General features: G+C 44.4%; 2 protein-coding genes across 3 annotated transcripts in view; one reads left to right on the top strand and one right to left on the bottom strand.

Moving 5' to 3' along the window:
* Rftn2 (raftlin family member 2) overlaps positions 1 to 11,159 on the bottom strand; it is a 68,912-nt gene extending 57,753 nt beyond the window's left edge. The window contains exons 1-2 of one of the 2 annotated variants that reach the window (XM_021249734.2): positions 11,017 to 11,159; positions 8,810 to 8,977 (exon numbers count right to left, since the gene is read on the bottom strand). In XM_021249734.2, coding sequence (XP_021105393.1) covers positions 8,810 to 8,867 — 58 coding nt within the window. In that variant the 5' untranslated portion in view covers positions 8,868 to 8,977; positions 11,017 to 11,159. Of the gene's footprint in view, positions 1 to 8,809; positions 8,978 to 10,884 lie in introns of both variants that reach the window. The other variant, XM_021249733.2, reaches the window with a different exon arrangement.
* Positions 11,160 to 11,184: 25 nt separating this feature from the next.
* Positions 11,185 to 22,553, top strand: Mars2 (methionyl-tRNA synthetase 2, mitochondrial). The gene has a single exon (XM_004871692.3). It carries the CDS (start codon positions 11,265 to 11,267, stop codon positions 13,044 to 13,046), a length of 1,782 nt encoding a protein of 593 aa, XP_004871749.1. The 5' UTR covers positions 11,185 to 11,264; the 3' UTR covers positions 13,047 to 22,553.
* The last annotated feature ends 777 nt before the right edge of the window (positions 22,554 to 23,330 follow it).

Below are 23,330 nucleotides of genomic sequence, written 5' to 3'. Positions count from 1 at the left end.
CAAACAAACAAAACCCCCAAACTAGCCAAACTCCAGCAGTTTGATTCCTTCAGTCTTATAAATTGCACCTCGCCTGAGGTCAGGAACGGTTCGCAGTGGCAGAGTGCAGTGAGTGTGTTTTGCACTTAGGTCTCACACACAGGCTCCTGGAGCAGCCTGCCTGGTCCAAACCGCTCCAGGGAGACCTGCCCAGGTGAGTCACGTGACCTCTTCAGGGTCCTCTGCTCTGCTAAGGTGAGAACAACAGTGCTCACCTGCAGGCCTGCCCTGAGGGCCCAGGGAGGTGACACAGGGCGGGTGGGCAGTACAGGGCAGCTGGCTGATTGCCTGCCTTGTAGGTTGTTTTTGTTCTTTTGAGACAGGGTCTCCCTATGTAGTTCAGGCTGGCTTCAAACTCAGTGATTCTCCTGCCTCAGCCTGCTGAGTGCTGGGACGATGGGCGTGCACCATTACTTCAGGCCACGCCTGGTAGGTTATGGACAGGCTGGGGTAGTTGTGGGCAGGAGAGATCCCCCTGCCCCACTGCCAGTACTTACAAAGGAAACTGCAGTCATGGCGGGCTCCTGAATTCTGAGGGTTCCATCCACGCTGCTGTGTGCACACAGAAACTCCTGGTAAGAGGCTGTCATTTGTGGGTCACCATACCTTCTGCTTCTCTTTCAGTGTTTTACTTCTCAGAATTGGTTTTATTTTGAACCGAGGACGTGGCTCAGGCTAGGCAAGTGCTCTGGTATGCCCAACCTTTTACTTTTATTATTATTTATTTATTTTTAATTTTTGGTACCGGAGATTGAACTCAGGACCTTGTGCTTGTGAGGTAGGTGGTGGCACCACTGAGCTAAACCCCCGGCCCTATTTTTTAATTCTTGAGACAGGGTCTCTCTCGATAGGTTGCCCAGATTGGCCTCAGCCTGCTGCGTAGCTGGAATTACAGACCTGCACCACTACACCCAGCCTCAGAAGTGGTTTTTTCAGAAGTGTTCTGAACAGAAAAACCCCAGGCCTCCTTAAGCCAGAATGAGCATGGCTGGTGGTGAGCAGATTGAGGTGAATCTGGCTCCCGAGGCACCAGGCCCATTTCCGCCCAGCCAGTCATTCTCTCGCCCTCTTTTGCGGGTTGCTGGGCTCCGCTCCTGTGAGGTCAGCAGCGCGGGCCAGGAAGGGCATGGATCCGGTATTTACCAGCACAGGTCCAGGCCTCGGCAGGCGCCAGCTGCACAGGTGCAGTTCGTTGTCTCTAACGAATTTTTAAAAGTTTCTATGCCTGGGCTGCAGCGCAGGTGAGCGCCTTCCCCGTCTCCCTTCTCCCTTCCCTGCCCTCAGTCCTTGTTCCCCAGATCCACTTGTTCCCCCCCCCGCCCCCCCGTGAGGGGTGAGGGGAGCCCCGCGCTGGTGGGGACCGGGTCTGAGCGGAACCAGGCCGGGCCGGTGAGGGGCAGCCGCAACCACGGCAGGCGACGGAGACTCCGCTGCTCGGAGGAGCTCGAAGTGCCTTTCACTGAGCCGGAGGAGGGAGGCCAGCAGGAAGGGAAGCCCCGTGAAGGGCCACGCGCTCAGCTGGGCCCAGCGACGCGCCCTGGACGCCAGCGCTCTGGGAGGCTGAGGCGGGAGGATCGCAAGTTCCAGCCCAGCCTGGGCAACTGACTCAATTAGTGAGACGCTGCCTCACACAAAAACTAATACAAATTTTAAAAGGGCTGGGGGTGTAGCTCAGTGCAAAGGCCAGGGTCCAATCAGTACTAAAAAAAGAGAAAAGCTGGTGGCTTGCAGATGAGGCGGCTCAGTGAAGAATTCTTTCATCTTTGGTAAAAGGCGCTGCACTCGCTTTGGCTCACAGTTTAGCAATCACTTGGGTGATTTTCCTCCCTAAATTCCAGCGTGATAAACTCCATCTGACCTCAGCGGTCTCTGCAGCCATTCCTTCCTGGGGTGCACACCTCGAACACCTCTGTGTGGCGGGGTCTCCTCCTCTGTGACCCTGCAGCGGGAGCGGAAGTGCCACGCCTGCACGGGTCCCACACAGATTTCTCTTTGTTCTTTGTGTTTCTGAGACAGGGTCTCACTATGGAGTCCAGGCTGGCCTTGAACTGGCAGTGTTCCTCCTGCCTCAGCCTCCCGAGTTCTGGGACTTTGGGTGTGAACCACCACGCCTTACTAGACTTTTTTGTTATTATTCCCTGAACAACATGGTACAAAGCCATTTACACCGTGCTCAGCGATGGCGAACAGTGCCGGGGAGGATCCTGCGGCTGTGTCCAGGACCCCACTGTGGATGGCGGGGTGGGGGGCACCTGGGCAGCCTTGGCTTTCTGGGCCTGTGGCTCCCTAGGGGGTCACCGCGCCTGCTCTTTCCCTGCATTCAAACAACAATTAACAAGAGCGTTCAGATTTTGCGAAGATTTTTGTAAAGATTACTTTCCCCCCACTGTGGATAATTTCCTAAATACTTAGGTTCTACTCAAAATGGTCAAATAGTTTACATACGAGGGAATACATTAGAAAGCGATAAGTGGAGACAATGCAACCTTTTCACTTTATTTTTTGTCGGTCCATGTTTGCATGGCAGCATTCCCATGAGGAGCGGGCGCAGGCCGAGACTGAGGAAATGGGTCCTGATGACATTGCTTACACCGATGACTGAGCGGAGCTGTTTATGTTGGCCTCAAATACTTTCAGACTTTGTTGGCGAGCACACATCTGTGTGTTAGCACACATCTGACTGCACACTGCATGGACGCCCGTGTATTCTGATACAAACACTTTCACTCAGAGTTTTCAATCTTCCTTTTGTATATGTGCTGCTGAAGCGAGCACTCTATCTTCATTCTGTCCTTAAGAATAATTTACATCTCCTCAATAGTGTATTTCTCCTTTTGGAACAAATACTTTGTTTTCTGTTGTTTTGTTTTTAATTCTTATTAAGAGAAACTGCTTTGTTATGCTGCTCAGGTTGGCCTTCCATTCCTGGGCTCAAGCAATCCCCCTGCCTCAGCCTCTTCCCAGTAGCTGAGCTTTATTCCCAAGTGGCACTCAGCTTTGTTTCCCCTTTTAGTTTAAAAATATTAGTAAACTTTATTGTTTCAGAGCAGTTTCATGCTCACAGCAGGGTTGAGCAGGAAGTACGAAGACTTCCCCATCAGCATCACTACCGCAGTCTTTGTCAGGGCTGACAGGCCGAGTCACTGTTGCCGAGGGGACAGCTAGAGTCCTGTGCGTGACCACAGGTGTGCATGGAGATGAGTTCAGCCACCGTGGGTCATACCCAAGTCCCAAAGCTCTGCAATCTGCCTACTTAGTCCACCCAACTTGTTAACTCTGACCCACCTGGCAATTGCAAAACAAGTAAAACATGAATCTAAGCCAGTTTCCCACTGGAGAGCCAGCAGTCACAGCTATAATTGTTTCTTCTGTCTAGTGGTACATTTCAGAGATCCATATGATCACACTCATCATAGGGAATTTGATATATCTTCTTTTTTCTTGTTCCCCTCTCCCCCTTTTAACCCTTCTCCTCATTTACAAAAGCTTTTGTTTCCATTTTTTTCCTATTTTTCTTTTCTTGTCCCTTCTTTCCTTTCTCCTTCCCCCTCCCTTGTTCCCCTTCACACTTGAACATTTTCTTCCCATTTCCCAATATCTATTACACATTTTGGTCCTTATTTACACTGTTTCTCACATCAGAGAAACAATGTGGTAAACACCTATGTCTGATTTATTTCACTTGAGTATAGTCTCGGGCCAGGGATTTTAGCTCAGTGGCACTGCGCCTGCCTTGTAAGCGCAAGGTTCTGAGTTCGATCCCTGGTAGCAAAAAAAAAAAAAAAAAAAAGAAAAAGAAAAAGAAAGAGTATGGTCGCAAGGTGCATCCATTTAGCTAGAAATGTCTCAAGCTTATCCTTGGCAGAGTAGTACTGCACTGTATTAAAAAACCACATCTTGGGCCGGGGATTTAGCTCAGTGGTTTTGTCGCCTGCTGCACAGGTGCAAGGACCCAAGTTCAATCCCCGGTACCAAAAAAAAACAAAAACAAAAAAACAACATCTTCCTTATCCATTCATCAGTAGATGGGCATTTGGGCTGTTTCTAAGATTTAGCTATTACAAACTGTGCCACTATAAACATGGGGAAGCCTATATTTGTGGTAGGATGCTTTTCTTTTGGGAAGAGACCAGGAAGGAAAACAGCTGGGTCAAGTGGAAAGTCTAGTTTTAGCTCTTTGAGGAATCTCCACACTGATTTCCACAGTGGTTGTACCAGTCTGCACTCCCTCCAGCAGTGGGATCCCCACACCCCGCCAGCATTTGTTTATATATCCTCTTTTTTGTTTTTTGGTACCCAGGATCGAATTTGGGTCCTTGTGCTTGTGAGGCAGGTGGTGGACCCACTGGGCTAAATCCCCAGGCAGCATTTGTTATTGGTTGATTTTTTGACAGCAGCCATTCTTTGTGGAGTGAGGTTGGATCTCAGCATTGTTTTAATTTGCATTTCTCGAACGACCATTGGTTGAACATTTTTTTCATAAATTTATTTGTTGTTTCTACTTCTTCATCTGAAAAGTGTCTGTTTATCTCAGTTGCCCATTTTTGGGTTGGGTCTTTAAATTTGAGGGGGTCTGATTTTTTTGAGTTCTTTATATATTCTAGATAGTAGACCTTTGTCTGAGGAACAGCTGGTAAAATTTTTTCCCACACTATGGATTGTTGTCTTCACTCTGTTGGTGAGAACTATAATTGTTTTCATCAGGAATCTTTTATCAATGATGGTTCCCCAGGATTGCAATTAGGATAAATTTTTGGAATAAATGTCTTCCACTTTGGTCACTTTTTCTAGACTGAATCACACTTGTTTGCTACCCATGGTAGATTTCAGGGAAAGCTTTCAGTTCTGTACTGGAAGTGGAATTCCCCCAAGTTAGGCCGGGTGCAGTGGATATGCACCACCAACACTGTCTACACGGCCTGATGCAATGGAGGTGGATCAGCAATCCTTTCTATGCTGTACCGGGGACGCACTTAGTCCTCACATGAACGAGTGAGCCCTGTGAAAATGTCCCTGTGACAGGTAGGAGGTAAGTGTGGATCATCTGCATTCATCACATTCTCCAAACTTCTCAGAGGTTGTTATATACCATCCAACTCATTCCCCAGAGAAATGTTTCTAACAGTAATTTGAAAATCCAATCTGTGTTATGCTCAAAGTAGATGCAACTAAAATGTGACTATTTATGTAAAATGCAGCTTGGACCCAATGACAAAAAAATCACGTTTCATGCTCTGCAGAACTCACAAGCTAGCTGCTGCTATTTCATGTGCTGTTAATTTCACATTTCTCAAAAGTTTACATAGGAGTACCTCCAATGATGCATGGCTGAGGCGCTCATCCTGCCAGTGATTAAGCCCCTGCATGGCTGTGCAGGCTGTCAGGAGGTGGGGTCGGTGGGAGGCCCAGGAGCCTTTCAAGAGTGGCCCTTCCCTTTCTCCGAGCTTCCTGGCTGCCAGGAGGTGAGCAGTTTCCTCTGGCCTGGAGTCAGCAGACCATGGGCCAAAACCTCTGACGGTGAGAGCCAGTAGAAGCCTCTCAGCCTTTAGGTTGCTAGTCAGGCATTTTGTCTCACCAACAGACTAGAATGCTCTTCACACACTTCACAGTTACACAGACCACCATTTCTGGTATTTTTTGGTACTGGGGATTGAACTCGGGTCCTTGCGCTTGCGCAGCAGGCGGCGAAACCACTGAGCTAAATTCCTGGCCCACCATTTCTGTTTTGACCTGTCTTCTTTTATACGTCGGCTTCACACCATGACACACTAAAACGTTTTATGGCTTTGTAAATCGTCAGTGTCCAGTGTTACAATAACCTTTCTTCCTTCTCTGGTGCTGGAGGCTGAACCCAGGGCCTCGTGCACACTAAGCATGTGCACCCTCACTGAGTTTCCCTAGCCCAACAGCCTTCTTTTTTGTTTATTCTTCTAGATCAGTGGTTCCCAGCTGTGTGTGGCAGAGTCTCTGGCTCTAAGGCAATGCGAGCTTTGGGGAGAGAGGGCACTCTGCCCCCACCCTCTCTCCAGCAGGACAACTTAGCTGTTATCAGTTTCATCAACGAAACGAAAGCCACGATTTTCAGAAAATGACACCATTTACAACATTATAAATAAACTACCACATGTGGCTTCCAGGAATAAATACATTGAAATATTAAGCCAGACTAGTACGTAGAAAATGATAAAACTTTACTGAACAATACCAAAGAAGACTTAAGTAAATGGAAAAACACTCATAGTCACTTTTTGGAACATTTAATACTGTGACTGTGTCAATCTCTGACCTTTGATTCTTTCATTGAGCTGCAGATGTAATGCAATGGTGACCTAAACTGCAACAAGTCTTTTGCATGGAACTTGTCGAGTTGGTACTAATATATATATATATTTTGGTACTGGGGATCGAACTTGGGTCCTTGCGCTTATGCAGCAGGTGGTGAAACCACTGAGCTAAATCCCTGGCCTGGTACTAATATTTTTATGTGGAAGATAAGAGGGCCAAGAATGGCTAAGATTTTTCTGAAGGAGGAGAGATTAATTCTCTATGTATTTAGTACAGAGCTATAGTAATTCAGTTTTTAGCAAAGCACAAATTAGCCAACATAGGAGAATAAAGACTGTAGAAACAGAAGTGGTGTGTTGTGATTTGCTGCATAATGGAGGAGACATCACAGATCCCTGGGGAGGGGGCACTGAACAGCTGCTCAGCCACTCGGGGAAAGCTGGGTCCCGACCTCCTGCGTACAAAGCTGTCAGTTCCAGGGCTGGGCTGGGCTGGGCTGTAAGTCAGTGTCGAAGAGCTTCCCCAGCATGGGCAGCAATGCCCTAGGTTCATTCCCCAGCATGCACACACACAAACACACACACACACACCCTTATCCTACACCGAACAATTAAACATCAAAGATTTTATACTTTTACATGAAAACATGGATATTTATTCTCACCTCAGAGTACAAGACTATTTTTAACACAAAAATGACAATCATAAATTGTGACAAATCCTACTATATTAAAGTTAAGAACTACTTATTTATTTATTTATTTATTGGTACTGGGGATTGAACTCAGGACCTTGTGCTTTCGAGGAGGCGGTGGTGCCACTGAGCTAAATCCCTGGCCCTAAGAACTATTTATTAAGACTTCTGAAAGTGAAGCCAGAAGTGGTGATGAATGCTTGTAATCCCAGCACTCTGGGAGGCTGAGGCAGGAGAATCAATTGCAAGTTGAAACCCAGCCTGGGCAACTTAGCGAGGCCCTGTCTCAAAACACAAAGTAAAAAGGGCTGGAGATGTAGATCAGTGTGAAGACCCTGGGTTTGATCCCCCTACTATCCTACCCCTGAGACCTTTGGGGGACATTTTAGATCCAAGCCATAATAGCATGTCCCAAGAAAATAAGTATGTATGATACAATGCTATACGAAGAGACGCTCAATGGTGCTCATATTCAGAGGAGTCAAATCAAGACTGCAATGAGATATCATTTCTAAAGAACTGTGGCAAAATACCCATTTTAGGTATTTTAAAGTGTACAATTCAGCAAGATTAGGTATGTTCACCAGGTTGTACAATAATCACCATTATTTAGCTCCAGAATCTTTTTGTTACCCAAAGAAGAAACTCCAGATCCACTAAGCATTCACCCTCCATTCCAACTTTTGTGCCTGGCTTCTTTTATTTAACATATTTTTAAAGATGTATGCATGTGGTAGCAGATGCATTCCATTCATTTTTATTGCTGAGTAACATTCCACTGTGTGGACATACCTTATATTATATTTTCAATCCATTCATCAGATGATGGACATTTGAGTTGCTTCCACTTTTTGGCTATTGTGGACACCAGCAACACAACATTTTGTATCCAACTGACTGGTAAAAATGAAGAAGACAGACAAGATGAAGTACTGGGGAGATCTCTTCAAGACAAGGATGCTGATGGGAGTGTAAATCTATTTAACCATGTTGGAGGACAATTTGATATCCTCTGTGGAACTGAGCATTGTGGTAGTTTTGGTGGATTGTCAACTTGGTTGGTTTGGGAGCTGCTTAGGGGATTAATAAAGCACACTCCTGTGTGATCTTGGGGTCTGCCTGATCCCTCACCCCTTCCTCTCTGGCACTGCTCCCTTGCTCTGCCTTCTGGCCACCCTGAACTGAGCAGCTATGTTTCACCACGGCCTTCTGCCATGAGGTTTCTGCTTGAAGCCAGCCAACCATGGACTTAAACTTTTGAAAATGTGAGCCATGTTAAACCTGTCCTTTCAGTTGTGGATGTCAGACATTGTGTCCCAGCAACAGGAAGCTGACCGATACAAACATCATATCCAGCAATTTCATTCTCTGGCATATATCCAAGAAAAAATTAGCAAATAAATACCAGGGGACATAGAGAAGTAAGTTAATAGCAGTATTGCTCCTAAGAGCAAAAAACATGAGCCATCCATTTCAAAGAGTTCTGTTCTATCAAGACAGAAAATGGAGTGGGGTCGAGAACTTTACTTTCTTTTTTTTTTTTTTTTTCTCGGTACCAGGGATTGAACTCAGGTCCTTGCGCTTTCGAGGCAGGTGCTGGAACCACTGAGCTAAATCCCCAGCCCCGAACTTTTCTTTCTTAAGGTTGGAGAAAAATACTCTGTGTATATATTGAAGCACTGATCCCACAGGAACACGGAGGGCAGGCGGGGGAGGGAGAGAGGACTGCTGGGAGCCTGAGGTCCGCTCGGGTTCGGACGGTGTGCATTATGTACGACTTTCAGGTCTTACCTGTCCTTTCCCTGCCCTCCTTGAACTGCTGGATCAAGCAGGGCCCATTAACAAACATTCGGTGGATATTTGTTTTCCCTTTGTGCCTCCTGTACAGAGCTTGACGGGTCCATCTTCCAAGTCACCACAGAAGTCACATCCAGCCTGCCATGTGCCTCCATTCATGCTCTACACAGCAGTAAAATGGGAGAGCCATGGTTACTCACAAGAACATGATGAATCTTGGTAACAAAATGTTGAATGAAAAAGGTTAAATTGAAGGAGAACACATAGACTGTTATACCCTTTTTGAGAATGTTAAAATACAAGCAAAAGCAATATGTTACTCTGATAATTATAGACAGCTGAGTCAGGTAGAAATACTATAGGTAGTCAGGTAGGGCTAGGTTTTTCAGAAGGTCAGGACAAAGGTGAAATACACCACAGTGGAGACCAGAGACACATTGGCTGAAAACCAGGCCTTCAGATAAAGACAAGATGACCAGACCTGCATGCTTCCTCAAAGAACAAACACTGGGCCTAATGAAGTCTAGATGGACAGAGACCTCTGGACCCACCACTTCCTAGGAGAATCCTTGTTCTTTCCATCCATGCTTGTTATGTGATTTGTTTCCCAACTGGACAAGTATTACCTAACTGACGATACTTGTGACTTTATCGGATGTTCATGGCTGTGGCCCACGTTGTACCCATGTGGGTTCCACTCTATAAAACTCCTCTGTAAAGTGGGGTCCCCAGCTACCCACTCGGGACCCCTCCTGTGCCTCAGGAGCTTTCCCATCAATAAATATCCTCCTACTCTTCACCTCCCTTGTTCCTAGGACTCATTCTTCCGTAAGAGTTCAAGAGCTCTGCATATCAGATAGCTAACAGGTTGGGAGATATAATATTTCCTATCTCATCTCTGGTAGTATTTCCTGTATCAGGATGGAACAAGGACACACGATACAAGGATGTACAAGTATAAAATTCAGGTCAGTGGTCACCTCTGGAATGAAGATGGGATGAGAAAACCAGCACACAGATCTGAATCACTGCTAATCTAGTGGTCCTTGAACTTCAGCGTGCATCAGAATCACCTGGAGAGCTGCCTACCCTAGATTTTAGGGCCAACCTCAGGGTCTGCTTCAGTAGGTGGCACACGGGATCTAAGAATGCGTACTCTCTCAGCTCTGGGGGCTGCTTGTGTGTTCTGGGCACCAGACTTTGAGAACCTCTACTCATATGAAGGCTGGGTTGTAGGTTCACAAGGGCTCCATCCCATTTCATTATTAAACACACACACTACTATCTACTTTGATTTTATTTTTTTTGGCGGGGAGGCCAATTGTAGACCAAAGATGAGAGTGTGGTATGAATCAGGGATTAACAGCAATCCAATTCTGTTCCCCTGAGTTCTCTTCACTCAGAAGTCAGGGTTCCATTACTAAAAGCAAACTTGAAAAGCACAGTTCTACAAGAATTCCAAAACCATTAAAAAGAAGAAAAAGAACATGATTGCAGGATGTTGTGGTGCACGCCTGTGATCCCAGCATTATGGGAGGCTAATGCCGAGGGATCACAAGTTACAACCCAGCCTGAGCGATTTAGTGACTGAGATCCTGATTTTAAAAAACCAAACATTATATATATGGCTTTTTCGGGGGTGGTGGTGGTAGTGGTATTGAGGATCCAACAACCCAGGGCCCCTACACTAAGCTATGCCTTTTACACAGTTTTTTATTCTGAGGTATGCTAATTCGCTAAGTTGCCCAGGCAAGGCTGAACTTGTGATCCTCCTGCCTCATCCCTGCAGAGTGCTAGAATTACTCGTGTGTGCTAGTACTCCTGGTTTAACAACTGCTTTTGAGAAATGTCTATTAAAATTAATTCTCCGTATGTGCGCAGCAACAATGCATTGCATTTTACTTCCTTGAACCTCAATAACCTTGGCAAGGACTGGCCATATCACAAATCTACCTCTGGTGGATTCGGCACAACTTGTGTTCAGAGAAAAGATTCCTCCTCCTTTTTCCATTCTCAGCCTTCCCTTAAGCGTTCTAGGTTATGATCTTTTTTCCTCCCGCCTGACCTACCTGAGGTAACGTGCAGAAGACCTATGTAGAGGACACACTCTACGTCGTGCAGTGTGCCCTGCACCAACGGAATTCTGAGACCTGATTATCACACTCGCACCCACAAGCAACTCAGCACAGAAGGGAAAATACCCGCAAGCGCAGTCCCAACTCCAGGGCGGAAGCTCATCCTGCCAGCTCTTCTTCAGCTTCCCCTAGCGTGGCCCCTGGGACTTCCGCCAGCAGCCCGCGCGCTGCCTGCTGGAAGCGGCGAAGGAACGCATCGGAAGCCGACGCCGGCCGGATTCCACTGGCTGCCCTGCCGGAAGCTGCGCGTGCTGCTGGCGCAGGCGCCGCTCCCACGTGCTTCCGGGCCGTGTTCCCCACTGCGGCTGGCGGCGATGCTGCAAACCTCGGTCCTTCGGGCGCTGGGGCGCCAGGGGTCCCCTAGGCTTCCTCTCTTGGGGGGCCGCGGCGCGCGCTGCTTTGTCTCGGGTGCGCCGAGTGTCTGCGAGGATGCGGCCCACGCGCGCGCTTACTTCACCACGCCCATCTTCTACGTGAACGCGGCGCCGCACATCGGGCACCTGTACTCGGCGCTGCTGGCCGACGCCCTGTGCCGCTTCCGCGGCCTGCGGGCTCCTGGCGCCGGTGCCCCGCGCCTCTCCACCGGCACGGACGAGCACGGCCTGAAGATTCAGCAGGCGGCGGCCGCCGCGGGCCTGGCCCCGCACGCGCTCTGCGACCGCGTCTCCGCGCAGTTCCGCCGGCTGTTCCAGGACGCGGGCGTCGCCGCCACAGACTTCGTCCGCACCACCGAAGAGCGGCACCGGGCTGCCGTGCAGCACTTCTGGGGCGTCCTGGCGGCCCGGGGTCTGCTCTACAAGGGCCTCTACGAAGGCTGGTACTGCGCCTCCGACGAGTGCTTCCTGCCAGACGCCAAGGTCACCCGACAGCCCGGCCCGGCGGGGGAGTTGTGCCCTGTGTCCCTCGAGAGCGGGCACCCCGTCTCCTGGACTAAGGAGGAAAACTACATTTTCAGGCTGTCGCAGTTCCGGGAGCCGCTCCGGCGGTGGCTGCGAAGCAGCCCGCGCGCCATCGTCCCCGAGCCCTTCCATCACGCAGTCCTTCAGTGGCTGGAGGAGGAGCTGCCTGACCTCTCAGTCTCTCGCAGGAGCAGCCACTTGCACTGGGGCATTCCCGTCCCCGGGGACGATTCGCAGACCATCTACGTGTGGGTGGATGCGCTGGTCAACTACCTCACCGTCATTGGCTACCCGAAGGCTGAGTTCAGATCTTGGTGGCCGGCGGCATCCCACATCATAGGTAAGGACATCCTCAAATTCCACGCCATCTATTGGCCCGCCCTTCTTCTCGGGGCCGGACTGAGCCCTCCACATCGCATCTACGTCCACTCCCACTGGACGGTGTGTGGCCAGAAGATGTCCAAGAGCTTGGGCAACGTGGTGGACCCCACGGCTTGTCTGGATCGCTACACTGTGGATGGCTTCCGCTACTTTCTCCTTCGGCAGGGCGTTCCCAACTGGGACTGTGACTACTATGATGAGAAGGTGGTTAAGCTGCTGGACTCTGAGCTGGCGGATGCCCTTGGAGGCCTTTTGAACAGATGCACTGCCAGCCGGATCAATCCCTCTGGGACCTACCCAGCCTTCTGCACTGCCTGCTTCCCCAGTGAGCCGGGGTTGCAGGGGCCATCAGTTCGCGCCCAGGCAGAGGACTATGCTCTTGTGAGCGCAGTGGCTGCCTTGCCCAAGCAGGTGGCCGAGAACTATGATAACTTTCAAATCTACAAGGCCTTGGAGGCGGTGTCCAGCTGCGTCCGGCAGACTAACGGCTTTGTCCAACGGCACGCACCATGGAAGTTGAGTTGGGAGAGCCCGGTGGATGCTCCCTGGCTGGGAACTGTGCTTCATGTGGCCCTGGAATGTTTGCGAGTCTTTGGCACTTTGCTTCAGCCAGTTACCCCAAACCTAGCAGATAAGCTGTTATCCAGGCTGGGCATTTCTGCTGCAGAGAGGGGCCTTGGAGAACTCCATTTCTTGCCTCGATTCTGTGGACACCAGTGCCCTTTTGAAGGGAGAAGGCTGGGTCCCGATACTGGCCTTTTGTTTCCAAGACTGGATCAGTCTAGGGCTCGGATGGTGAAAGCTCATGGGACCTAGAGACTGAGTTTCTTACTGGTTTGTGGTAAAACTGCAAATGTGTTTTATCTTTTCAGGAGTTATACTAGTGTTTTTTAAAGTGTTGCATCAGATGAACACACAAGCTGTGTGTTTCCTTGTGACAAGGCCTTCAGGTGCCTACCCCTTCTCTTTGCCCAGTAACCAGTCTTCTGTCCACTGTTATGTCTAACATGTCTCCAGGAAAGATGGTAGGAGACAGGTGCCGATACTGTTCCTGTCATAGTCGCCCCTCTCCAGCCTGTTATTTGTGCAATCTACCTCTTATGGTAGGGCTTGGAGGCCCCCAACCTTCGGTTTTACAGGTTAACCCTACTTTGTTAAACATACTGGGTCTCCTGTTGAAAAGAGATTTTTATTTAAACTTTAAAAACTAATGTCCTAAATGAGATGAGTTTTGCTCATATTCATCCCTATTTAAATTCCTACAACGAGGACTCCCTATCTTGTATGTTAATGTAGTCCAGCAGTCATGTTTCTTAACATAGGTGGCTGTGGTCTCACACATTGAATTAAGATTGAGGTTTCAGAATATTTAAAATAACTTAGTTTTCTGCTTTCTGATCTCTCAGATCTTTCACTTTTTAAGGAATAACAGTAACCACTGTTTTAACAGAAAGCAATAAAATAGAATTCTGTTTCTTAAAGACTACTGAAAAATGACATTTACTAATATGCTAGTAAGTGTTTCACATTGTTTATATGATGAACTGTAAAACTCTCAAGGCACTTGGTATGTTAAAAATCTCCAACTTCAATAACAGGTATGACTAATCCATACAGGTTTTAAAAGGGCAATATTCTCTTTGTTCTTACAGTCTTCATTTTGTTATCCACATACATAACTGACCACAGGATTTCTTTTGGCCAGTTGAGATCTGTAGTACAAAGTAGAAATTGTGTAATAGTTGCTGACCGTATTAATACTTGAGTTTCAAGTATTTTTTGCTGATTATGTGTTTTGCTCTTTTAACTTATTGAAGTTTAAAAGTTTTCAAGTACCTTTTTCAGATCTATTCTAGAAGATTTGTTGAAGGTGAGGGTGGAGGGAAGAAATCAGTGCTGCAGGAATTTCTGAGTGGACTTAGGGATCACTCATAGCTCTCTAAGAGAATAGTAGAGGAGATTTTAAGGTACCAGTTTATACAGGGACTACAACATAGTAAACGAGTGGACATAGGTGACTGGACAGCTATGAGGAATCAGAAGGGAAAACTTCCCTTGGAAAATCTAGGCTTGGTAGCAAGCAAAAATTGTGTAGCAGTTCCCTTGGATCTATTCTAGCTGCCACTATTCAGCTCCAGTTTCTCTTTATTAATCAGCAAGGTAAGGGACTCCTAGTTGCTTGGAAAATAATGTTTGAAGACATTCTATAGGTGGAAGGACCATTTCCTCAAGTGCTGAGCTCCAGTCCTTCTCAGCTTTTTGTGTGATGTATGGGTATTACAAGGACAGACTTCTAGGCATAGCAGGAAGTATCTCCCAGGGCTGGAAGGAGCAGAGACTGGTGAAAGATGGTGTGTATTTACATGAAGGAAGGAAAACATTTGGAAAAGTAGTGAGATGATCACTTCTGTGGCCTTAGAGCTGCATGACAGTCCTGCCAGGCCGGAGATACAGAATCTTTCCCTTGAATGGTCTTGTGGCCCGGTGCTGGTCAGTACACTGGAGCTCAGCTTGCTGGTATTAATGGAGTTCATTCTGTGTAGCTGTCACTTGTGCAGGACTTAACCAGCCTCTAGCACATCTGTGGCTAAGATACACGAAAACAGCTAGAACGGAGAGCATAATGATTATAGAAGATGGGATATTATGAGTAGAGGAGTTGGTAAGTCGGATCTGGTTGTGATCAGTTAGTTGTGAACACCGCAGCTGTTGGATCAGCCAGATACGTTGGACCTGACTTCGGTAGTGATATGAAAAGTGAAGCAGATTCTCTGTAGTGCCTTACATAGTGCATAAAGGGAGTATCTTTTTAAAAAAAGATTTGTTAAAAAATGCTAAGATGCCAATGCAAGAGTTGTTATTAAAACTTGTCAGTTAAGAGTTTTCTCCTGTGTTGGGGATGGAACCCAGGAACCTGTCATGCACTCTGCCTCTGAGCTACAGCCCCACCCCAGCAGTTAAGATTTCCCTAGTTAAGAAACTGAAAAACATCTTGGGCCTCCTGGGTCATTAATCTACACTTCTCCATCATGTTTTCTGACCTTTTTTCCAGGACTGAGTTGTGAGGATGGTTATTGGCCATACCCTACGTTTTTAGGTCACTTTCACAAGCCAGCACTTTTGGAGTAATAGTCTTAAGAATGAATGAAGAAGAGTGATGCATGTTGTCTACATTCCAGACATCAGGGTTAGGAATCTGATCGGCAGCATTAGGAAGCTTTTCACTTGGTTCCAAACTTGGAGAAATAAACTGGAGATTAACTGGCTCGTCATCTATGGCAGTTCTGTCAGCAGCCTCCTGTTCCTTAGCCTTTTGACTAGAGCTGCATGACAAGCACTGTATTTGCAGTGAGCCATCTTTAGCTCTGTTGGGCATTTTCTCCTTGGCATGACACTAGGTGGTAATGTAGCTGCTGGGTGGCACCTTGTATTTTTTAAGGCTTCTGGCTCTATGAGGCTTAGTCTTGATGTAGGGCCTCAAGGTTCCCAAGGGAAGTGTCAGGGAAGAGGAAGATGATGGTGCTGTTCTGCTTGCCTGGCTAATCAGATGTCCTTTGGGTACTCAATGCTGAGCTTGAGCCAGCAGCTTCAGCATGGTGAGTGGAGGAGAGGTGGCATTTAAAACTGGAGGGCATGTCCTTGGAAAAGGTGGTGTCCTAACCACTACAATGGATAGGCGATAAAACTTGGAGAGCTCCCCATATTCCAAAGCTGTCAGTGCTTTATTCTGCATCTTGTAGATCTCTTTACCATAAGGAAATTTTCTTCCAAACACTACTCTGGTGGTTCTCAATAATCAGGAAAGGGTGTTGCAGGAGATGAGGTCAGGCATTCGTGGGTTGTCACGGTAGGGAGTTGGAAGACATCCGCGCAGTAGCTGCTGTCCTGTCCACAAGCCATGTTTTCCTTAATATTGGGCCTGTGCACAAGCTGACTCACAGATTAGGCGCTGTAGGAGTTAGAAATCTGTGACTGTAAGTGCAGCAATCTCCTGATTTCACTGAAACCTCAGGTATTCTAGGAGGCCACCTCATTTTCTTAACCAGTGGACTCTAGGGGCTGTGAGGAGCCTAATAAATTACATATGAAATTGATGCCATAGTACTTGAGAAAGGCATAGGCCAGAAGACAGACCCTTGGACAGTTGTTTTTCCAAAGCTGTACTGTGATTGGGATGTTGCCCTTGATTTGAGAAGTTCTGAACCGAGTGTAGGCCTCTAACAATGAATGGTGGCTCACTCCTGCAGCAGCAGGTGGCCGTACCCAGATTCCGCTTGGATGTTATGTTAGGGGTGAGTTCATGGGTCTGACTGCTCCCTTTCTACCAAGTGTGTGGTGGCAGTGTTGGCCTGCACTTGTGTAATGCCAGGCTAAGACTTGGTCTATAAAGCTGCTGTCTGATAATGTAATTCCCATGACCTATAATTCTGCCAGTTGTCAAAAAGCTTGTAGTGAGCTCTGGGGTGCTGTAAATCTTGGTAGGTCCTCACCTTGTCTTCCACAACACAGTGAGCATTAGTGGACCTAGAAAGTATGGGCCGATGGACTGCCATTATTTTGTTTTTTGCAGCACAAGTTTACTAGTTCAGAGAGTTTGGGGGAGCTAGGGCACAGATGGGGCTAACCAAGAACAGATAATAGAAGAAAGTCTTTGAATCTCTTGTAAAACTAAGACTATGAAATAGCCATTTCAGCATGGCACAACTGGCTGTGCCCTTCCTGCTGTAGGAGTTTGGTGAGGACTGGTTGACTATTTTTTGGTACCAGGGATCAAACTTGGGACCTTGCATTTGCGAGGCAGGCGCAGCACCACTGAGCTAAATCCCCAACCTAGGATTGGTTGACTCTTGACAAGAGGAACACATCAATTTGGTTAATTTTACTAGAAGCCCAGAAGAGTAATAAATGAATGAAGGTAAATTAGTGGGGATTTTAACCGTCTGTGAAGCACGTCTTATTTCTGGAGAAGGAGGACTGAAGCCCAGTACGCAGTGCCTTACAGTATTATCAGTAACTACCAAGGTTCAACCATGACTGGACTGACATCAGTAGGTAAGGCGACAGTGCAGAAATCTTATCCTTGGCCATGAATGAATTGTTGGTAGCACAGTTATTCTCCATGGATTTAAGAGTCACAGCTCCTCCCTTAAGAACAGGATGGTGTGGAATGGCAGGATGTTTTAGGAGAACGAGTGTGCCATCTGCAAGGAGAAATGAAGCTCCAAGGAGAGAGGAGACCTGCCCTGGGGCGGTAAGGATTTGTGGTGAAGACTGCAGAGTGCCCACTGATGCACTGGGATTCACTGTGCAAACAGGGTGCCACCTTTCGTAGTGTGTGGCAGGTACGGGCAGTGTGACATCAGCCTCGTAAGGCAATTACTTTTCTCCTCTACCCTCCATAGTTGAGAATTGCTGGTTTATGGGATTTGACATAAAGAAAAAACTTCAAAAAATAGACTATGATTGACTGCTATAGATTAGAATCATTGCTATTCTTGTTTTGTTTTGTTTTGGTACCAGGGATCAAACTCGGGACCTCACACTTGCCAACGCAGGTGGCGGAACCACTGAGCTAAAACCTCAGCCCATCATTGCTGTTCTTTTTTTTTTTTCCTATCATTGCTATTCTTGTAATTCAGTATATTTAATAAAAATATGATCAATTCTACATTTTTTCCTAAGTATTTTTAAAAGGGTAGTAACTTCTTTGGAACACATTAAATAAAACAGTTTCAATAATCTAGCATCCTTTGAACTAATCTAGTGTAGTGGGCATAATTTACTACCAAGTGTATCACTGCTAAGCAGAGGAAAAGACATTGATAGCAGGCAAAATTTTGAGACTCTAAAATTTTGTTTTTTTCTAACAGGCCTCTGTGAAAATAGAAACTTGAAGTGCCAGCAATATATACCTGTTCAGTAAGTCCTCAGTAGACTATGAAAAGGAAACAATTCCATAGCCATAATTTTGCCAAGCTTCCTAATTGTGAGTTTAGTAACGAGAACACAAAAGGACAGAACCCATAGTCATTCCTTATTATGTTGTTTCCTTCATTTACTTCTGTGGACTCTGTGAGGTATTATTTTAAATGAAACTTATGAGAAACTGAGGCACAGACAGATTAACTTGGCTAGGATTATACAGTTTGTAAACCAGGAGAGCCCAGACTCAAACCTGTCTATTCCAGAGCCTCCACATCAGCATTACCACCAACTCCACAGTCCGTTATCCAGCACATGGACCAAGGCAGTCTGTGAAGGGCTGGGAGGAAGAGAAGTACTGTAGTATAACCCGACCCACAGACCTGAGGGTGAAATGTCTGTGAAAGAACTTTTAACTGAAATACATCAGGAATTAACTTGTTGACAGTATGAAACAAAGTACCAAAAAAGAAACTTAAAAAAGAACATACCTTTTTCATGAAGTGTGGTATATTTCACTTTGGCTTTCAGTTGCTTCTTACATCCTAAGCCTGCTTATGTGTGCTGATCCACATTGTTAAACATTTTAGTAACTCTATGGACTTTCTAGTTTTTCTTTTCTCTTAAGTTTGTCCTTGCTCTAAACTCTAGAATCCAGTAGTTGTAAGTGAAAGTATGTTGCCCTAAGTCATGAATCTATGTATTTTGAAATGACATTATACTAATTAGTACTTTAAACACATTTATTTATGAACATGAAAACATAACTTCAAGTTTATTTGAACTATTTAACAATTGCAGAGAAATTTATGGGAGACTACAAATACTGAAACTTTCATATATACAGTTTTCATACAAAATGAACTTTTAGTAAGACATCTATTTACTGACAATTTAAATCCTCTGACTTTATTGAACATTACTGAATCCTTATACATTTACATGTATTAGTATTTTAAAAATGTTTTAGGTCAGGTATTAAGGATTTTAGGATATTCCTCAAATATTGCTAAAAAATATAAGTGAATCCTGTGTAACTTTCTCTGCTGTGGTACCAAAGTTAGACCATGTTGGAAACAAAGATCCTGATGTGATTAGCAAGCGACACCTTGGGAGTATTAAATCATCTCAAATTGTTCATGAATACTGTGTTTAGATTTTTTTCTAAAACACCAAAGGACAATAGACTTTAGGCAGTACTTTTTATATTAAACTTCACACAATGTCACTGGTTATTGCAGATCTGTCTGAGGCCAAGGATGAGGTTTTAGTCTCTGTATCTTTGTTCACTTTTGTATTCTGCCTTATAAAAAGGACCTTGCTAATTGAAAGCCAAAACACTGATCTCTTATAAAGCAGTAGCTTTTCTTAGTTTGGATATGTTAGGGTTATTTGTGAAATAAGAGTATAAGAGTAAAGTGTCACAATTTAAGCAGAATAGCTTTTTTGGGGTTATATTAATATATTTTCATAGCACCTCAGTTCTGTATTTCATAGCCTGGAAAGAGAAATAAAGTGATGTATAATATTTATAGAACTGGATATATAATATTTATAGAAATAAAAGCAATGTGGAAGTACATTTTGGTAAAGAGCATAGTTGTCTAAATTAGCTAACAATCACTTCCTTGAAAATCTTTCTGGAAGCAAAATACAGTTAGTCTCAGACTCCTGAAATATACAGAAGTTTTAGAACAAAAATGCCTCAGTGTATACTAAATAAGCCTAAATAATAAAGACAGGATTGAAATGCTATGAACATCAGGCAAGCTGATAGCAGCTTATTTTTCATATTTTGACTGGGGCCATAGTAATAGTGCTGGGCCCTCAACATACAGCATGTCACTTTCAAAGTAACTATAGCAAAATAAAATATTCTTCAGTAGTGTTATTAGGCTATGCTGAAATAGTCTTTATTACAACTGTGCTACTGTATTTAATTCCTTGAACTAAGCATTGTAGCCCAGAACCATTAGAATGATATACTCCGAAATCCATCAATCCATGGATAGTTCATTATCCTTTATGAGACAGGATAAATTACTTCAGGTTATTTTGGGTTATAATTTTCCTCATATAAGGTTGTTTTGTATATATAATTCTTACCCAAAAGAAGTGCAATGTAGCATTAGTTCTGGGGTAGACATGAAATTAAAACTGTGAAATCCTAATATTCTGCAATCAAATGTCATTAAACTATAGAATAAATTTCTATGTAGTCAATAATTGTTTATATAACTTGTTAATAATCCATAAAGAAATGTTTTACAGAAGGTTGGAATATATAGTAAACAAAGCATTTATAGAAAAGTTAGTGTAGCTATTTTTTAATTTTAGGAGAAAAATTTTTTTTTTTTTGGTACTGGGGATTGGGACTTAATAGAACTTTTTGAAATTAAAAAATAGGGCTGGGGATTTAGGGGCCAGAGATTTAGCTCAGTGGCACCACTGCCTGCCTCATAAGCGCAAGGTTCCGAGTTCAATCCCCAGTACCGAAAAAAAAAAAAAGGAAAGTTCTATTAAGTATGGCATTTTTTAACTTTTAAAAAAGGCTTATTTTGTAATGATAGGTAATCATAATTTCTTTGTAAAAAGTGAAATATGTTATGATTAAACTGTATTAAGGTTAATATTTTTTGAAAGCCTAAAAACCTCACAAAAGAGGAACTAAAAGATAAAAAGGCACATTGACAATGTCCTCTCTTGAAGGAATAAATACATATCCAATCTGACATGATATACTCAATGCTTATACATACTAAGATGCTGAAAGAGCCCTTATACTTCATGTATAAATGACAGAAGAGGGCCAGAAATAGGGAGATAGTAATTTTAAGAATAGTGGCAACTTTGACTATAGCAGTGGTATAAAATAAATGGTAGATTTTTGGATATATTTTATAACATGCAGGTTATTTTATGTGTTAAGTATCAAAATTTCTAATATAAAACTACAGTTTGGAGTATTTTATCAAAACCATTTAATATAGGCAAAATATACAGTGAAACCAAAATAACATGGAAGCTAGAATCTCTTTACACATATTAGCTTAACCAGACAGTGCTTCTTTAAGATACCATAATACACCAAATGGTCTGTGGCTACACAATTGCTGTATATGCCATGACTGTGTCTACAAATATAAGAGAAAAATGAAAATTCCAAACACCAAAAAGATGTTTTTAGGTGGTTTTATGTGAGATTATCATGTTTGTAAGTCAGAGAATCTCCACATTTTTCGTTTGTTTTTTTTTGTTTTTGGTACCAGGGATTGAACTCAGGTCCTTGCGCTTGCGCAGCAGGCAATGAAACCACTGAGCTCAGTCCTCCGCCCAGCTCAGTCCTCCGCCCAGCTAAATCCCCAGCCCCACATTTTTCTTTGGTTGTTGTTTTTTGAGGCAGGGTCTCACTATGTAGCCCAGGCTGGCCTTAAACTTCTGCTATCCTCCTGCCTCAGCTCCTAAGTGCTGGGATTACAGGTGTGTGCCACCATAATCAGCATAGATTTTTCAAACTTTATCAAGGTATTTGTCTTGATGTAGTTTTGTTCTCTTTGTTACAGTTTATAAATCTACATTACCTAAGTATACAAATTAATAAAAGAAATCTTTTAATCCAGTACTTACAGTGTTCTGGTCAAGATTTAATTCCCTTTAAAAAAGCAAAAACATGTAACTTTAAAGCACATTCCAAATCCTTATGTTACCAGATTATATATGGGGCCAATTATTTTCAATTGCTGGATAAAACATCCAAGATTCTACTTAACAGAATCATTAGAGGAAGGTGGAATAAATACTGAATCCTCTCCTCTGAAATCTTTTCTAGGTTCAGAGTGTGCACTTTGAGAATACTAAGGTTTCAAACCTATAGTTGGAAGGCTGTGAAATGCTTCTCACAGAATGTAACATGGACTCCTATTAAGATATTTTCTTTATTAAAGAAAATTAGGGTTTTAATGGATTTTAAATGGCTCTAATTTTATAATTACTTAAGGGAGATTTTAAAAATAAGATTAACTGGGCCTAGATTCAAAGGAGACAAGTTGTGTTAGGAAATAATCACTGTAAAGATTGGGTTACTTTGTAACCTCCTGGTGGACAGAGAGGCATCCTAGGTCTATAAAAAGAGACCCATTATGAGGGGCTGATAAGAGGCATATTCAATGATATTTCTAATTTACCAACTTTACTTCGTGTCTTCCCTAAACTTTGGTAAAGACTTGTTACAACAGAACTGTGTAGTATGATATGTAAAATCAGCATCAAATCCTATTGGTAAGAAAGCAACTATCCAGGGCTGGGGATTTAGCTCAGTGGTTCCAGCGCCTGCCTCAAAAGCGCAAGGGTCCAGAGTTTGATCCCTGGTACCAAAAGAAAAAAAAAAAAAAAAAAAAGAAAGCAACTATCCAGACAAAATCAGGGTATTATTAAGAGTCATATTTTATCCTACTGTTAGGTAAAACATCCAATGAATAGACTATTCCAGCAAGTGATTTTTATTTGACCCACTGCTGAACAGAAGGATTGCTGGAGATGCTGCCTTGTTCAAGACACAGGATAGGAAACTTCAGCTAAGCAATCTATACTGACTCAGTGCCGATGTCACACCATCAAGGTGCAGCCAAAGCTTTTTGCCTGGAAGTCTCATCACTTGTTCTGCTTGTTTTAAATGATTTGAGTGAATATTGTGATTCAAGAAGAATGCAAGTACAGTGGACCCTTGAGTTACAACTGGCCTGACATTTGAACAACTTAGACCAGAATTTTAGTTTTAACTTACTAACAAAGTTTTGAGTTATGACCCAAATGCTGGCCACTTGTGCTTCCAAATGGTCTCAGATACAGATTTAACTCTTATAAAGAGTTCTGGAAGAAGCTGGGGATTTAGCTCAGTGGCACCTCGCCTGCCTCACAAGTTCAAGGTCCTGAGTTCGATCCCGTTACCCCCAGGCCCCCCGCAAAAAAAAAAAAAGTTCTGGAAGGAACATTACAACATCCTTTTCTGTGTGGGGCTGAGAAATCCTGGGCTAGTGTCTCTCTAAGGACACTGAGATCTGCTTGTGTACAGGAGAGAGACTTTCTTTGAAGGCTGTGTAGAGGAGCCCGAGACTTCACTTGACCAACTTGAGTTACAACCAGCCCTCGGGAATGAACTGAGTTTTTAAGTCAAGGGTC

Source organism: Heterocephalus glaber, unplaced genomic scaffold, assembly GCF_053883595.1.
Source record: "Heterocephalus glaber isolate CG9 unplaced genomic scaffold, H.glaber_assembly_v1.0 deba00001743, whole genome shotgun sequence".
In the NCBI taxonomy this organism is placed as follows: Eukaryota; Metazoa; Chordata; class Mammalia; order Rodentia; family Bathyergidae; genus Heterocephalus; species Heterocephalus glaber.
This window is presented reverse-complemented; position numbering and strand designations above follow the sequence as displayed.

Coding starts and splice junctions, on each gene's coding strand:
- Mars2 (XM_004871692.3), top strand. CDS start 11,265: ATGCTGCAAACCTCGGTCCTTCGGGCGCTGGGGCGCCAGGGGTCCCCT.